The 18,437-nt window shown below is 44.8% G+C and overlaps 1 protein-coding gene across 1 annotated transcript in view; it reads left to right on the top strand.

Annotated features, from left to right (window-relative positions):
* Positions 1 to 12,888, top strand: part of LOC144495502 (voltage-gated potassium channel regulatory subunit KCNG2-like) — a 29,512-nt gene extending 16,624 nt beyond the window's left edge. Inside the window, exons 2-3 of the mRNA XM_078215517.1 lie at positions 3,087 to 3,811; positions 12,795 to 12,888. Coding sequence (XP_078071643.1) covers positions 3,087 to 3,811; positions 12,795 to 12,888 — 819 coding nt within the window. The remainder of the gene's footprint in view (positions 1 to 3,086; positions 3,812 to 12,794) is intronic.
* Positions 12,889 to 18,437: the final 5,549 nt, after the last annotated feature.

Here is an 18,437-nt window from a genome sequence, read left to right as displayed (position 1 = left end):
ATTCCAGTGCTGCTACTCTGCCGGATGTGCAGTGTGGGCCACGTTGTGCCAAGGTAATAACTTTGGAGCAGGAGCACCCCTGAGAATGGTTCTGGCCATTGTTAGGTTAAGGTTGGGGAGTGATGCTTCATATGATCAGGGAGCTTGCTCGCTCTCTCTCTCTCTCTTGACTCATCAATGAAGGATCACACCTTGTGAGGAGGAATTCAATGGATGTGAAAGATACTTCAACTTGAGGTCAACACGATGGGGAAATGAAGGAGGCCAAGGAAATGGGTTGTACGAATCCCTGAAACAAGGATTCCAATAACTTGGCTCAATATTAGTTTACTTTTCATAAACTATTGTTGGTCCGGATTTAGTGCCAAGATTTTTGTGTGCTTGTAATAGATAATTTCCACTGTAAATGTCAGCCTAACTGATGTATAATGACTGGATACATGCTTGTGACCTGACCTTTTGAAGTATGGAATCATATTAGCTATTTTCCAGTCCTCTGATACCCCATGTTTCTTATTAGCTTCGTACAAATTTCCAATGCTCATATAATCACCCTAATTTCTCTCCGTTCTATCACATGCATTTCACACTGACCTATTGATTGATGAACCTTTTAGCACTCCAATATCAAAACCATCAGGTCATAGCTAATTATTTTCTTCAGAACCTATGTTGCCTGATGCACGACTGTAATGTGCGCAAGGGGATTTGACCAGCATCCACTGTATTCAAAGATCTGCAGAAAGATCACGACTTCCTTCAATTGCAATCCTTTCCAAGCTCTGAAAGGATTTTAACAGCAGCTCAGAATGCTGCAGCTGTAAATGAGCAGCAACCTGAGAGCACAGTTCCCAGTTTAACTATCAATCAGGAAAAGAATTGATAATGAAGATGTCATAGAGTTGAAACAGGCCCTTCAGCCCAACTCATCCATGCCGACCAGGTTTCCTAAACTGAACTAGTCCCATTTGCCTGTGTTTGGCCCATATCCCTCTGAACCTTTCCCACCCATGTACCTGTCCAAATGTACTTTGTGTTGTAATTGTACCCGCCTCTATCACCACCTCTGGCAGCTCATTCCATACACGCACCACCCTGTGTGTGAAAATGTTGCCCTTCAGATCCCTTCTAAATCTTTCCCCTCGCATCTTAAACCTTTGCCCTCTAGTATTGGATTCCCTTACCCTGGGGAAAAGACCTTGGCTTTCCCCTGGGGAAAAACCTTATCGATGACGCTCATGATTTTATAAACCTCTATAAGATCACCCCTCAGCCTTCCACACTCCAGGGAAATAAATCCCAGCCTCTCCTTATAATTCAAATCTTTCAGTCCCTTAATATGCTTGTCAATCTTTCTTTTTTGCACTTTTCCAGTTTAGTAACATCCTTCCTATATCAAGTCTCCTGTAATGGATCCATATTGTCTTATCTCATAGATCATAGACTCCTACAGTACAGAAGGAGGCCACTCGGCCCATCGAGTCTGCACCGACCACAATCCTACCCAGTTCCCACACCCTTAATCTCACATATTTACCCCTCTAATCCCCTGACACTAGGGTCAATTTAGCATGGCCAATTAACCTAACCCGCACATCTTTGGGCTGTGGGAGGAGACAAGAGCACCCGAAGGAAACCCATGCACACACGGTGAGAATGTGCAGAGTCTGCACAGACAGTGACCCAAGCCGGGAATTGAACCCGGGTCCCTGGTGCTGTGAGGCAGCAGTGCTAACCACTGTGCTGCCCACAGATCTATCTCTTTCTGCCCCTTACTTTTAAGTGACTGAGCTTTTCTGTAATGGTTCCGTGAATTATAGCTAAATAGGAAGGCATTCTTTGCCACCGTGTTGGGCAGGGGGTGTTCTGCTCTGTCGTAAAGGGCATGACAGCGGAGGATGACTCTATGTTCATCAGACATCCATGCAAATATTGTGGACTCTTCCCAGCACTGCTTACTGGATTGGCCAATTTCTCCCCTTCCCCGTCCCTCCCCAAATTATCGTGCCCCATTGAATGGCTGACTCCGTCAAGATCAACAAACTTCATTGCTGATCAAGCTTGGGACCTTCCTTGTTCTGTATGGCTTGGTACCACATACCACGAGGCGCATTCACTGGGGCAGGGGTATAGTTACCAGCCCATCAACCAAAAACCGTTGAAAACATTTAAAATGGAGATGAGGCAAAATGTTTTCACCCAATGGGCCGTGAGTCTTTGGAACTCTCTTCCTGAGAAAGCAGTGAAAGCAGAGTCTTTGAATATTTTTAAGGCAGAGGTGGATCGATTCTTGGTCAGCAAGGGGGTGAAAGGTTATCGGGGTGCAGATTGGAGGTTACTATCTAATCAACCGTGATCTTACTAAGAAGTCTCTCAACCCCAGGTTAAAGTACAGGTATATTTGGAATCATGAGCTTTCGGAGTGTTGCTCCTTCATCAGGTGAGTAGAGGTAGGTTCACAAACACGGCACATATCGGCAAAGACACAACTGCAAGATAATTACAGATTGGAATGGTTGGAATGCAAGTCTTTGCAGGTAATCAAGTCTTTACAGGTACAAAACAGTGTGCATGTAGAGAGGGATAATCACAGGTTGAAGAGCTGTGAACTTTTACACTTCTGCATTCCCTCCCCATGCCTTCCTTCATACTCACCTCTTTAACCTGTGATTATCCCTCTCTCCACGCACACTGTTTTGTACCTGTAAAGACTTGATTACCTGTGAAGACTCGCATTCCAAACATTCTTCACATTCCAATCTGTAATTATCTTGCAGTTATGTCTTTGCCTATATATGCCGTGTTTGTGAACCTACCTCCTTCACCTGGTGAAGAAGCAGTGCTCTGAAAGCTCGTGATTCCAAATAAACCTGTTGGACTTTAACCTGGTGCTGTGAGACTTCTTACTGTGCCCACCCCAGTCCAACACCGGCATCTCTGCATCATGATCTTATTAAATGGCAGAGAAGGCTCGAGGGACTGAATGGCCTACTCCTGCTCCTTGTTCATATGTATTAAGTAGTAAAAGGTTTAACACCTTTCGCCACGTACATTACTATTTTGATTTTCTTTCTTTTTTTTTCTAGGGTGAATGCTCCCAGAAGTGCTACAACATCTTTGTCCTGGAAACAGTCTGTGTGGCTTGGTTTTCATTAGAGTTCCTGCTGAGATTTATCCAGGCACAGAACAAATGCATGTTCCTGAGGACTCCTCTGAATGTCATCGACATAATGGCCCTTTTGCCTTATTACATCAGTCTGATTATAGATGCCCTGTCAATCGATGGGAAACCAACTGGCCCTGGAAACCTGGACTTGGAAAAGATAGGACTCGTCCTCCGGGTGCTCCGTGCTTTGAGAATTCTGTATGTGATGAGATTGGTTCGTCATTCCCTTGGGCTTCAGACTCTGGGACTCACCGTCCAACGATGCACGAGGGAATTTGGCCTCCTTCTCCTCTTCCTCTGCGTGGCCATGGCACTCTTCTCCCCCCTGGTCTTTTTGGCAGAGAGTGAATTGGGCGCCAAACACGACTTCACCAGCATCCCCAGCAGCTACTGGTGGGCGGTGATCTCGATGACGACTGTGGGTTACGGAGACATGGTCCCACGCAGTATCCCAGGGCAGGTGGTAGCTCTGAGCAGCATCCTGAGCGGCATTCTCCTCATGGCCTTCCCGGTTACGTCCATCTTTCACACCTTCTCGCGCTCGTACATGGAACTGAAAGACCAGCAGCAGCGCATGTCAAGCAACAAAGCCCAGCTCAAAGGAAACGCCAAATCGCAAAACAGCGACAGCTCTCAGGAAACGGACATCTCATTTCCAACGGACCTTGGAGACCCTTCGCTTCAGACAAAGAGGAAGCCAATCACAAGGAGGGTTGAAGAGCATTAATCAAGGGATCTCCAGTTCTTTTCAAAGAGGAGGGGAGGCCACCAGCTCCAAACAAAAAAGTCGCTGAAACAGATATTTATCTGACCATATTATGATTGGTGACTGATGTGTTAATCTGGCTGGGCTAACATCTAATTGAAAACATAAGGAGAAAGGGAACAGGGTTAAGCGTTTGTAATGTTGCATTTGGAATAACCCTACTGAGAAACCCATTTTTATATGTTCCTTTTTATAGGGTTTCAAATGGAAAATCAAATTATGTTCAAGTGCTTGGCAGTTAATGATCCTCGATAGACTGCTGTATCGCTGGCACAGTGCATGTTCTGATGTTCTACTTTTGTTTATGCTGCAACTCATTATATTCATCAGGATCGACGCTCCCCAACATTATATTTGAAGGGAGAATGAATTTTGAAATCATGGTATATTAAAATTCCCATTTTATATATTTAAAAAAATAACAGATTGAAGCCGCCTTACTCGTTGTCCAAAAATGCCTACCCAAGCCCCCTCACGTGAAAGATCTAACAGACGTGTTGAGAATTAACAGTGATCAAATCGGCTGTTGAGTTGATGATTTTAGGAACATATGTTAAAATTGGAAATTCAAAGCTTTGATAACAAGATAGCGCAAAGCTTCACTGAGACCAATTAGAAGTAAGAGTTATGCTTGGGAGGGGTGGGTATTTGGCAACCTTTTAATAAATGCGAGCAGCTGGCTTCGAAGTGATGGAATAAATTAGCACTTGTGAATAAGTTTTTCCAAAGGATTCACTCCCAACACAATTGGGAGAGTCGGAAGTACAAGTACCCATATGGTGACTTTGTGGCATTCCAGATTTTATTTGATCTTTACAGTAACCAGGAACACCAGGAGTCAGGCACATTGACCTGTCGATCCAGTTCTCCAATCTGTACTCAGAAGATAGGGGCAGGTGTAGGTTTTTGAGCCTGCTCCACTGTTTAGTCAGATCATGGTGGCACAGTGGCTAGCACCGCTGTCTCACAACTCCAGGGGCCTGGGTTCAATTCTGGCCTTGGGTGATTGTCTGTGTGGAGTTTGCACGAGTTTCCTCCGGGTGCTCTGGTTTCCTCCCACAGTCCAAAGATGTGCAGGTTAGGTGGATTGGCCATGTTAAATTGTCCCTTTGTGTCCCATGAGCCATGGGAAATATGTGGGGGAGAGGGCCTAGGTAAGGTACTGTCAGAGAGTTGGAGCAGACTCAATGGGCCGAATAGCCTCCTTTTGCACTGTATGGATTCTATGATTCTATTCTTTGGCTGACCTGCAGCTCAATTCCACTTACTCCCCTTTCTTCCAGGTCCCTCAAGTTGCCAACCACAGTGCATAGTTATCTGCCGCCCCTCAAATAAACCAGCGTCCATGGCCTTTTGCAGGAATGCGTTCCATATTTCCATCGTGCCTTGCACAAGAAAGCTTCCCAATTTCACTCCTCATCCACCAGGCTCTAATTGTAAGACTAATTCCTGTTATTCTGGATTCCTCCACCAGTCGACCCCATTTCCAACACCTTGATTAGATTAGCATTCAACTTTATCAACTAAAAGGGAATAAAGTTTTTTGTATTATTTTCTTTTATAATTTAACCCTTTTCAGCCCTGATGGTATTCTGGTGAATCTGCTGCATAACCTTTCAGATCAAGTATTTATTTATTTGTCAACAAGTAGGCTTACATTAACAATGCAATGAAGTTACTGTGAAAATTTCCTGGTTGCCACACTCCAGCGCCTGTTCGGGTACACTGAGGGAGAATTTAGCATAGCTAATGCACCAAACCAGCATGTCTTGTGGACTGTGGGAGGAAGCTGGAGCACCCGGAGGAAACCCGCACAGACAAGTGGAGAATGTGCAGTCTCCGCACAGACAGTGACCCAAGCCAGGAATCGAACCTGGATCCTTGGCTCTGTTAGGCAGCAGTGCTAACCTCTATGCCACCGTGCTGCCCCTATTCTCTGTATTTTCTGAGGGTTGGTGCCTAAAGCTTACGCAGTACTCGCAATGGAGTCAGACCAAAGCCCGTACAAGCGAAGCATCACTTCCTCACTAATGAGTTGTCATTGCCTCTCATTCTTCCAGCGGAGCAGGCAGAGAGGGGAGCGATTTTGGAGAGAAGAGCTGGAAGGTAAACTGAGTTTTTGATTTTAACTTACTTTTTCGGAGCATTTTTTTTTTCAGAGCAGCAGGAAACCGGAAGTCGGCCGTGGGGAGACCTGGGTAATTTTGTTTCACCCAATAAATTTGAACGGTGAGGAAACCCGAGACACTACACATGTAGTGTCTCCCACCCTCCCTCCTCCTCTAACCTAAAAAAAAGACTCGGTGTGAGAACAGGTAAGCTTTTGTTTTTCTTTTTCTAACTCTCCTTATCGTGTTGGGAGTTTGGGTGGAGAGGATGGCAGTTAGGGCAGTTCAATGCTCCTCTTGCAGGATGTGGGAGGTAAGGGTCACCATTAGTGACCCTGCTGACTTCACCTATGGGAGGTGCACCCAGCTCCAGCTCCAGCTCCTCACAGACCACCTGAGGGAATTGGAACTGGATGAACTTCGGATCATTTGGGAAGCAGAGGGGGTGATAGATAGCAGTTATCGGGAAGTGGTAACACCTAAAAACGAAGCTAGCTGGGTGACAGTAGGAGAGGGGAGGGGAGGAAGCAGTCAGTGCAGGGATCCCCTGTGGTTGTTCCCCTCCAAAATAAGTATACAGTTTTGGATACTGTCGGCGGCGGGGGGGGGAATGGCCTTCCAGGGGTGAGCCATGGTGACCAGGTCTCTGGCACAGAGTCGGGCTCTGTAGCTCAGAAGGGAAAGGGGGAGAATAGGAGAGTAATAGTAGTGGGGAACTCAATAGTTAGAGGCACAGACAGGTGGCTCTGTGGTCGTGAACGAGACTCCAGGATGGTAGTCTGCCTCCCTGGTGCCAGGGTCCTGAATGTCTCTGAGCAGGTAGAAAGCATCCTAAAAAGGGAGGGTAATCAGACAGATGTCATTGTCCACATTGGTACAAATGATGTAGGCAGAAAGAGCAGGGAGGTCCTGCAAGAGCAATTTAGGGAGTTGGGTAGAAGGCTAAAAAGCAGGACCTCTAGGGTAGCAATCTCTGGATTACTCCCCGTGCCACGTGCTAGTGAGGCTAGGAACAGGGAGATTGTGCAGCTGAACACGTGGCTAAAGAACTGGTGCAGGAGGGAGGGTTTCAGATTGGTGGATCACTGGGAAGTCTTCCAGGGAGGATGGAACCTGTACAAGAAGGACAGATTACACCTGAACTGGAGGGGCACCAATATCCTGGCTGGGAGTTTTGCTACTGCGGTTCGGGTGGGTTTAAACTAATGTGGCAGGGGGGTGGGGATCAGAACAATAGGTCAGCAAGCGTAGAGACTGGGGACGAACATGGGGCCAAGACAAGGCTACCTAAGAGGAAGAGCAATCTGGGGGAGGATGAACTCAGTGGGTCTGGAGTGCATCTGCTTCAATGCAAGGAGCGTAACGGGCAAGACAGATGAATTTAGAGCATTAATGCATGTGCGGAACTTGGATGTGGTTGCAGTGACAGAGACTTGGTTAAAAGGACAGGACTGGCTGCTGAATATTCTGGGGTACAAGTGTTTGAGGCGAGACAGAGGAGGGGCTAGAAGATGTGGGGGAGTAGCAATACTGGTTAGGGAGCATATTACAGCGGTACAGAGGGTGGACAATTTGGAAGGATCATGTAACGAGACACTGTGGGTAGAGCTCAGAAACAGGAAGGGCGCAGTCACTATGCTGGGGATATACTAACAGGCCTCCCAACAGCCCACGGGAAATTGAGGAACGGATATGTGAGGAGATTCTGGACAGGTGTAGAAAAAATTGGGTTGTTGTAGTGGGAGACTTTAATTTCCCTCATATAGACTGGAAATCCCTTAGGGTTGGGGGTCCAGACGGGGATGAATTTGTAAAATGTGTCCAGGAAGGTTCTTTGGAACAATGTGTTGATAGTCCAACTAGAGAGGAGGCTGTACTGGACCTAGTACTGGGGAATGAGCCCGGTCAGGTCATCAAAGTTTCAGTGGGGGAACATGTGACGAACAGTGACCACAATTCTGTAAACTTTCGGGTAGTCATGGAAAAGGATGAGTGTTGTCCTATGGGTAAGGTGCTGAATTGGGGGAAGGCTAACTACAGCCGGATTAGGCAGGATTTGGTGGCTGTTGATTAGAAGAGGTTGTTCGAGGGTAAATCCACATCTGGCATGTGGGAGTCTTTTAAGGAGCAGTTGATAGGAGTGCAGGACAGGCATGTGTCTGTAAAAAGGAAGGACAGGAAAGGTAGGATTCGAGAGCCGTGGATAACCAGAGAAATTGTGGGTCTAATCAAAAAGAAAAAAAGAGGGATACATAAGGTCCAGCAGCTAAAAACAGATGAAGCACTGGAGGAATACAGAGAAAGTAGAGAAGAACTCAAACGGGGAGTTAAAAGGGCAAAAAGGGGTCACGAAATGTCCTTGGCAGACAGGATTAAGGAGAAACCCAAGGCATTTTATACATACGTTAGGAACAAGAGGGTTGTCAGAGAAAGAGTCGGACCTCTCAAGAACAAAGGAGGGGAATTATGCTTAGAACCCAAGGAAGTAGGTGAGATCCTAAATGAATACTTTGCATCAGTATTCACAAATGAGAGGGACACGTTGATTGGTAGTGTCTGAAGGATGTGTAGACCCGTTAGAACAAATCGCAATTACAAGGGAGGAAGTGTTAGGTGTTTTAGGAAGCATTAAGGTAGACAAATCCCCACGGCCAGATGGCATCTGTCCTAGATTACTGAGAGAGACAAGAGATGAAATTGCTGGGCCTCTAACAGAAATCTTTGTTTCTTCATTGGACACAGGTGAGGTCCCAGAGGATTGGAGGATAGCAAATGTGGTCCCGTTATTTAAGAAGGGCAGCAAGGATAACCCGGATAACTATAGGCCAGTGAGCTTGACGTCCGTGGTAGGGAAATTGTTGGAGAAGATTCTTCAAGATAGGATCTATACACATTTAGAACTGAATAGTCTCATTAGCGATAGACAACATGGTCTCTCAAATTTGGTTGAGTTTTTTGAGGAGGTGACAAAAATGATTGACGAGGGAAGGGCCGTGGATGTCGTCTACATGGATTTTAGTAAAGCATTTGACAAGGTCCCTCATGGCAGGCTGATGCAAAAGGTTAAATCTCATGCGATCAAAGGTGAACTAGCTAGATGGGTACAGAACTGGCTTGGCCATAGAAGACAGAGGGTAGCAGTGGAGAGGTCTTTTTCTGATTGGAGGTCTGTGACTAGTGGTGTTCCGCAGGGCTCTGTACTGGGACCTCTGCTGTTTGTGATATATATAAATGATGTGGAAGAAGATGTAGCTGGTCTGATTAGTAAGTTTACGGACGACACAAAGATTGTGGGAGTTGCGGATAGTGATGAACATTGTCAGAGAATACAGCAGGATATAGATAGGCTAGAAAATTGGGCGGAGAAATGGCAGATGGAATTTAATCCAGATAAATGCGAAGTGATGCATTTTGGTAGATCTAATGCAGGGGGAAGCTATACAATAAATGGCAGAACCATCAGGAGTATAGATACACAGAGGGATCTGGGTGTGCAAGTCCCCAGATCCTTAAAGGTGGCAGCACAGGTGGAAAAGGTGGTGAAGAAGGCATATGGCATGCTTGCCTTTATTGGATGGGGCATAGAGTATAAAAGTTGGCATATGATGTTGCAGTTATATAGAACGTTGGTTAGGCCACATTTGGAATACTGCGTCCAGTTCTGGTCGCCACACTACCAGAAGGACGTGGAGGCTTTGGAGAGAGTGCAGAAAAGGTTTACCAGGATGTTGCCTGGTATGGAGGGTATTAGCTATGAGGTGAGATTGAGGAAACTAGGGTTGTTCTCCCTGGAAAGACGGAAGTTGAGGGGCGACCTAATAGAAGTTTATAAAATTATGAAGGGCATAGATAGGGTGAACAGTTGGAAGCTTTTTCCCAGGTCAGAAATGACAAACACAAGGGGTCACAAATTCAAGGTAAGGGGGGCAAGGTTCAATACAGATATGCGGGGGACGTATTTTACACAGAGGGTGGTGGGGGCCTGGAATGCACTACCAAGCAAGGTGGTTGAGGCAGACACGCTAGGATCATTTAAGACTTATCTAGATAGCCACATGAACAGACTGGGAATAGAGGGATACAAACGGATGGTCTAGTTAGGAACACATGATCGGTGCAGGCTTGGAGGGCCGAAGGGTCTGTTCCTATGCTGTATTGTTGTTTGAGATGACTAGCCTTTTTGATCACTCCTTGAATCAGTCTTCAAGAGTTTAGTGGTCTGTGTGAACAGGCATCTGAGTATCTTTGCTCCCCCCACTGCAGCTCTGAATCTCTCATATCTGAGAAAATATTCTGTCCTCTTGGTTCCCAACAATGATTGTGCCTCTGAGTTCTGAGGTAAGATCACAACCAGAAATGTTGGACTAAGTTTCGCAGAGCACTGTGGTATTTGCCCTCTTCCCCCATCCTGGCTAAAAGGTTGGTGGGGAACCATGGCTCCCAGTTCCCTGCTACCATTTAACAATCAATTAGCTATTAATAAGCTGATGACAGGATCTGGTCGCTCGGGGACAGGATGTCCTGCTTCCGAGAGCTGCGAACAGCACCAGGCAGGAGCAGTGGCCACTGCTGGGACTACAGGTGGTCCTCAATGGAGACTGTCACTGGAGCCTGACACCAATGTAAGGAGATGTGACCGGTGGGGGTTGGTTTGCAGGGGTCAGAATGGCAACCCCCGCTGATGGTGGCTGGGGGGGGAGGGGTGGTGAGGGGGCAAGTTTGAGAGGCTACAGGGAATGGCTTAGTGAACAAAAGGGCCTGCTCCTGTGCTGTACTATTGTTTGTTCTTAAACGGGCAGTATCATCGTGGTGGAGGTTGTGTTGGGAGGCTGTACCTCCAATGGGCATAGGGGATCCACAAAAGATGCCCCCCCCCCCCCCCCCCCCCACTCCTTAAACCTCCCCAACCTGTACAGCTGAAGCTGTTGGGTTACCCACTTGGTGTGCGCCTCCATGCTGTGGGTAAGAAAGGGGGCGGGTTAATTGGCACAGGCAGCCTAACTCCACCACCACCCCCTGTAAAACTTCACACAGGTTGGGGTTGGGGGCAGCAAGGCCACATGTTGGATTTTACAAGCTCTCCTGCCTCCCAACACGCCAGCGGGGATGTGTAAAACCTATCCATTAACTCAATTTTTCTCTCCATAAATGTTGTCAGATCTGCTGAGCGTTTCCAGCATTTTCTGTTCCTATTCCACCTGCCCACCCCTGTCCTCGATCACTGGCCTTTTTCCTTCCATTCACAAAATTCAATGTGCCTCCTAACTTTACATCAGCAGCAAACCTGGATTATAGAACTATTTTACCATGCAAGGTACAGTGAAAAATAAAGGTGCCAGTGTAATGAGTGCCTGTGCCAGGAGCGTGTCTCTGAAAACTTACCCTGTTGTCCCTTTACCCCTGAGACTTCAGTTAGAATTCAGCCCAGACTGATGGGATGGAAGACTTCTTTTTCTCTCATCCAGCAGAATAAATTTGTGTCAATTTGAATCAGTTTCCCAAGCCCACAACCTGGCATAACGTAACAATCGTGGCCAAATATTTATTGTACTGTTATTAAATGTAAGAAATTTTAGTCCAAATAAACTTTTTTTGTTGCAGAAACTTATGGTGATTTCGGTTTTCTTTGTGTGGGGAGGTGATGGCCTAATGGTATTAACGCTAGGCTATTAATCCAGAAACTCAGCTAATGTTCTGGGGACCCGGGTTTGAATCCCGCCACGGCAGATGGTGGAATTTGAATTCAATAAAAAAAATCTGGAATTAAGAATCTACTGGTGACCATGAAACCATTGTCAGGAAAAACCCATCTGGTTCACTAATGTCCTTTAGGGAAGGAAATCTGCCGTCCTTACCTGGTCTGGCCTACATGTGACTCCCAAGCCACAGCAATGTGGTTGACTCTCAAGGGCAACGAAGGATGGGCAATAAATACTGGCCATGTACCACAAATGAATAAAACAAAAGTTTTCTTTATTGTTGAAACATTCTTTTAAAAAGCCACTAAAAGTAATTGCAAAGTAATTTCTGCAGCTGCAAAAGCCTGGCTTTTAACTGTAGCTCCTCTGAAGATTGCTGCTTTTGTCAAGACCATACTGTCAAGTGAAAGGAAAATCCAAAAATGGTGGTAAAGTGGTTAGCACTGCTCCCTCACAGCGCCAGGGTGCGATTCTGGCTGATCTGCATGGAGTTTGCATGTTCTCCCCATTGCCTGTGTGGGTTTCCTCCCACACTCCAAAGATGTGTGGGTTAGGTTGAGTGGCTATGATAAATTGCCCCTTAGTGTCAAGGTGATTAGCAGGGTAAATATGTGGGGTTCCAGGTGTAGAGCCTGGGTGAAATTGTTGTCGGTGCAGACTCGATGGGGCAAATGGCCTCCTTCTGCATTGTAGATTCGATGATTCTATGAAAAGAGGATGGAGAATTTAATTCCTTTTGTACCTTGGTCCCAATTTTGATCCTCAATTATTTTCAGAATGTCGGTCTTGGGGTGTGGGCAATGCGGAGAAGGCTACTTTTATTACCCACCTCTAGTTTCCCTGTAGTGGTGATGGGCCTCCTTGAAACTGTTCCGATGTCTTAGATCCCCAATTTTAAGTTGCTCTCCTGGTCCTTACTAATTAATGCCTCACTATATTAGGGAGGGTAGCTTTGAGAGGAAGACATGATATTGTCTTCTCGATGAGTGAAGTGTTGTTGACAGGTGGAATAGGCTGGGCCTTTTCATGTTGAAGATGACTATTGATTGGCATGCTTCATATCATGGCATTTGTCCAGGTTTGGATGTTCTCCAGTCCTTGATGAAGACTGTGAATGACTGCCTTATTATTGAAAGGGTTGTGAATTAAACAAAACTATAGGATCGCCAGCAAACAGCTCCACTGTTGACTTTCAGCTTGGCTAAATCACTGCACTCTTACTTCTGAGTCACTGTGCCATAGATTCAACAGGACTTGGGCTGCAGCACAGCCAATTTCAGAAAATTTGTCATGTGGGAAGTGATATAAACATCCCTGTAGTGCCAATTTAAGAAACGCTCATTCCTGTTATCTGTGCATGGACACACTTGATTTGATTTATTATTGTCACATGTATTAGTATACAGTGAAAAGTATTGTTTCTTGCGCGCTATACAGATAAAGCATACTGTTCATAGAGAAGGAAACGAGAGAGTGCAGAATGTAGTGTAATAGTCATAGCTAGGGTGTACAGAGAGATCAACTTAATGCAAGGTAAGTCCATTCAAAGGTCTGATGGCAGCAGGGAAGAAGCTGTTCTTGAGTCGGACTTTTGTACCTTTTTCCCGATAGAAGAAGGTGGAAGACAGAATGTTCGGGGTGCGTGGGGTCCTTAACACATTTCCTGAAGAGCGATTGTTTCTTTTGGCTTCTTCCGTTTTACTTGGTGTCCCCACAATGCTGACTGATCACCCTTCTCCATTTCCTCCTGCTAGTCACCCTTTCGTCTTCCAATCCCGTAGCGTTTAAATCTCTCACCAAGCATCTTTCCATTGGCTCTGAGGTCTACATGTATTTATAGCCCCATGTATTTATTCCACTAATCCTTCTATCTCCATCAATTGCCTCACCACATGTCCTTTCTCTCTCTCCTTGACAGATCATAGAATCTCTACGGTGCAGGAGGCCATTCGGCCCATTGAGCTTAAACCCACTCTCCAACAGAGCAACACACCCAGGCCTTATCCCCATAGCCCCACATACTTACCCACTAATCCCCCTAATCTACACATTTGGGTACATTAAGGGACACTATTAGCATGACCAATATGCCTAACCCGCACGTTTTTGGAGTGTGGGAGGAAACCGGAGCACCCGAAGGAAACCCACGCAGACACGGGAGAACATGCAAACTCCACACAGACAGTGACCCGAGGCTGGAATTTAACCCAGGTCACTGGCACTGTGAGGCAGCAGTGCTAACCATTGTGCTACTGTGCCGCCTGCATCTGCATCTCACAAGTATCCAGTCACTGTTCTCTTTTTGGTGTTACCCACATTTCTGTAGCAGACATTTCCTTAAGAACATTCCTGTTAACATGTTTCTGTTTTCAGTAAGGGAGAGAAATGTTATTCCAGATGGCATATAAGGGAAGATTACTAATGTGAAACTGTGATGAGCAGTCAGCCCACTGAAATGTCACTCCTAAGTTAGAGTGATCAAAGTCGGCAAATGTGCAATTCTACATGATGAATAATTGATAGCACCTGGAGCAATTAATCTTAATCAGCCTGAGATATTGTTCCCACTTATAGTTGATCTGACCCTTAATTAGGAAAATTGATTTAATTTGAAGTAAAGTTCATACTAAAAAAACAACTTGAATTTATATCGTACCTTTAACATAATAAAATATCCCAAGATGCTTCACAGGAGTGATTATGACACTAAATTTGACACTAAGTCTACAAGGCTTAGCTTGGTTAATGAGGTAGATTTTAATGAGCATCTTAAAGGATGAAAGAGAGATGGAGAGGGTTAGGGAAAGAATTGCTCGAGCTTAGGGCCAAGGTAACTGAAGAAACATCCAATGGTGCAGAGCGAAGAAAATGTGTGAGGGGGCAGAACTGGAGAAGCACAGGGAATTGATGGATTTTGGTCTTGGGGATATTATAAAGATGGAGCAGGGCATAGCATGGGGATGTTGGCTGGGGTGCAGGTGGGACAGAAGAATGATTATTCTAGAATTGTTATACTTGGAGTCAATATATGTAGCGACAGAGATGAAGGGACTTGGGCAGCTGAGCTTAGGTTTATGGGAGATGACAGATTGGAAGCCAGTCAGGGGAGCATCGGACTCATCGAGGCAGGAAAGCTATGGATGATACCAGGGTAAACGGAATTGCAGAATTGTTATGATGCAGAGGAGGCCATTCAGCCCATCATGTCTAAACGGGCTCCCCAAATGAGCATTATGACTTTGTGACAATCTCCTGCCTTTTCTCCATAACTCTGCACATTATTTGAATAGAAACAATCATCTAACGTCCTCTTAAATGCCTCGATTGAACCTGCCTCCACCACACTTCCAGGCAGCGCATTCCAGACCCCCAATCACTCGTTCTGTGAAAAAGCCTTTTGTACTTACATTGCAATTGCTTCTTTTGCAAGTCATTTTAAATTTGTGTGCTCTTGTTCTCGATCCTTTTACGAGCGGGAACAGTTTCTCCCTGTCTACTCTGTCCAGCACGCACCCATGCCTGTGCTTCTGAACTGCTTTTTAAATTTCCTCCCTTTGAATTGCGACCTGTAGCTGCAGGCCAGTGAAAAAATATTTTTAAAATGTAATCGAACATAAGTCTCAGATGAATGAGACGAGCAGCCATGAGTTTAAAAGGAAATTTCTACCAACAAGAACATCAAAGCCACTTATCTTTAACGTTCAAATTGCCATTGTTATAATTTAATGATTTTTTTTTTCCCCTCCACAAGCTTTTCAAATACAAGACTTGGTAATTACCAGCTCTGGGGGGAATATTACGTAACTGACTTTTATCAAAGTTAATGGATAGAGTACTCCAGTTAGGCCATTTGATTTGCTGTGGAACATGTCTTAATTTTTTAAACTCCTACATTCTTTTGAAGGTTGACTTAATATTAATTGTGACAACATGTAAGTGAGATCTCAGGAAGATGATCATTATCTAGATATTCATGGATACAGTGCGGAAACATACGGGTTTACCAGAATAGAGGATAGGTAGGTCATTAGATCTCTCTTCAATCATCGAGCATTCCTTCACAGAACCTATGTATTCTGTCACAAATGATGGCTTATTTTAGATATGAATTGCCTATTAACCGAAGGAGTGTTGCATAACAGATACAAGACCTTTGCCTAAAATACAAGTTTGCAGTTCATACAGAGCTGGTACTAATTTAGACATCAATGCATGAATTTAGTAATAACTACGGCAGCACAGTGGTTAGCATTGCTGCCTCACAGCGCCAGGAACCAAATTCAATTCCAGCCTTGGGTGTTTGCACGTTCTCATCGTGAGTTTCCTCTGGGTGCTCCGGTTTCCTCCCACAGTCTGAAAGACATGCTGATTAGGTGCATTAGCCATGCTAAATTCTCCCCCAGTGTACCTGAATAGGCACCGGAGTGTGGCAAGTAGGGGAATTTTCATTGCAGTGTTAATGTAATCCTACGTGTGACACTAATAAATGAACTTAAAACTTAAACTAAAGAAAGCTTCTCTACTGTGTATGGTACTGGAAATTGTGGGGTGGCATTTCATAATTTAATTCATACCAGAGGACTCTAGTCACTTAAAAGGTGACCAAAAGTTGAATAAATAAAAAATAATCGATTAGGATTGTGGTACAAAGCAGTAAAATTTGGTAACAAGTCTATTTCATATAATATGTAGGGAGAGTAAAGCTTAACCAACATCATAGAATTATACAGTGAAGGAGGAGGCTATTTGGCCCATCATGCCTGTTCTGGCTCTTTTAATGATGGTTCTTTGTCCCAGATCCTGCTTTTTGGTTGTAACCCTGCAAGTTAAGTACCATTCAACTTTCAACTTATTTATGGATTCAGCTTCCACCACCTTTTTCAGGTAAAGATATCCAGATCTTAACAACTCTCAGTGTAATAATTTCTCCTCATCTCCCTCCCAGACTCCCACCAGCGCCTCTACTTTCTCAGAAGACTAAGGAAATTTGGCATGTCAGCTATGATTCTCATCAACTTTTACAGATGCACCATATAAAGCGTTCTTTCTGGTTGTATCACAGCTTGGTATGGCTCCTACTCTGTCCAAGACCACAAGAAACTACAAAAGGTCATGAATGAAGCCCAATCCCTCACGCAAACCAGCCTCCCATTCATTGACTCTGTCTACACTTCCCGCTGCCTCGGCAAAGCAGCGAGCATAATTAAGGACCCCACGCACCCCGGACATTCTCTCTTCCACCTTCTTCTATCAGGAAAAAGATACAAAAGTCTGAGGTCATGTACCAACCGACTCAAGAACAGCTTCTTCCCTGCTGCCATCAGACTTTAGAATGGGCCTACCTCGCATTAAATTGATCTTTCTCTACACCCTAGCTATGACTGTGACACTACATTCTGCACCCTCTCCTTTCCTTCTCTATGAATGGTATGCTTTATCTGTATAGTGTGCAAGAAGCAATACTTTTCACTGTATATTAATACATGTGACAATAATAAATCAAATCAAAGACTGTTCCCCAATGATTTTAAATCTATGTCCTCTGGTTATTGATCCACTCGCCAGGAAGAATTATTCTTTCTCTGTCCTACATTATCAAATTTCTTCATGGGATGTATGCGTCATTGGTTGGGCCAGCGTCTATTACCCATCTCTAATTGTCAGGCTACTTCGGAGGGTATTTGAGAGTCAACCACATTGCTGTGGATCTGGAGTCACATGTAGGCCAGACCAGGTAATGGCTTACTTCCCTAAAGGACATTCGTGAACCAGATGGGTTTTTTCTGACAATCGACAATGGTTTCATGGTCATCATTAGATTCTTAATTCCAGGTTTTTATTGAACTCAGATTTCGCCATCTGGCGTGGTGGGATTCAAAGAGCATTACCCCGAGTCTCTGCATTACCCCAAGTCTCTGCATTACTACTACACTACTGCCTCCCTCAAGAAGACTTGACCAAGAAAGAAAACGTCTACTGAGATTTTCCAGCAGTTTCTGTTTTTGTTTCAGATTCCAGCATCTGCAGTCATTTGCTTTTATCTAAATGTATTTGAATGATTGATTTAATGTCCTATGTGTTTATAGGTAATAATTCACCAGATTGGTCAATAAAACCAGTACATTTGTTCACACGCACCAATAATATACAACAAATTCCACCTGAAACCTTTTTCTTTTTAAGAAAAAAACACATCTCCCAGATTCCAAAAATAGCAATATTTCTTGATACAAGCTGTCTTGTTTTTGAGAAGGGAGGATACTCATTAGCTTGGATAAAAACTGTGAGGCAGGAATTGAGCAAGAGGTAGAGGTTGGGAAACTCAGAAGTATAACTTTCCAATTATTACTTAGCACTTCCTTTCTGGCAAACCCGCGAATTGTGCACGTCAAACTCCAAAGCAAGTCAAATCTGGCTGCGAAGTCCCTTTCAAAAGGGGCCTACTGACATTTATTGTATTCCTCACACAGTGAAGAATGACCACATTAGGAAGGTAATGAGGGGGGGTGGGGGAAGGAAGGGGGCTGCCCAGTTACATGGAGCCATACTCTACATGGCACATGGCTCATTAACTTGGGTTGGGGGAATACAGCATGATGTTAGGCAGAGTTAATATCATTAATCACATCAGCAGCAGTGCAATGAAATAAAATCTAGCCAAGAGCCAGAACATTATTTCCTTCCTTGCTGTTTCCATG

This window comes from Mustelus asterias, chromosome 7, assembly GCF_964213995.1.
Source record: "Mustelus asterias chromosome 7, sMusAst1.hap1.1, whole genome shotgun sequence".
Classification (NCBI taxonomy): Eukaryota; Metazoa; Chordata; class Chondrichthyes; order Carcharhiniformes; family Triakidae; genus Mustelus; species Mustelus asterias.
The sequence above is the reverse complement of the archived record's forward strand: the minus strand, read 5'-3'. Positions and strand labels throughout refer to the sequence as shown.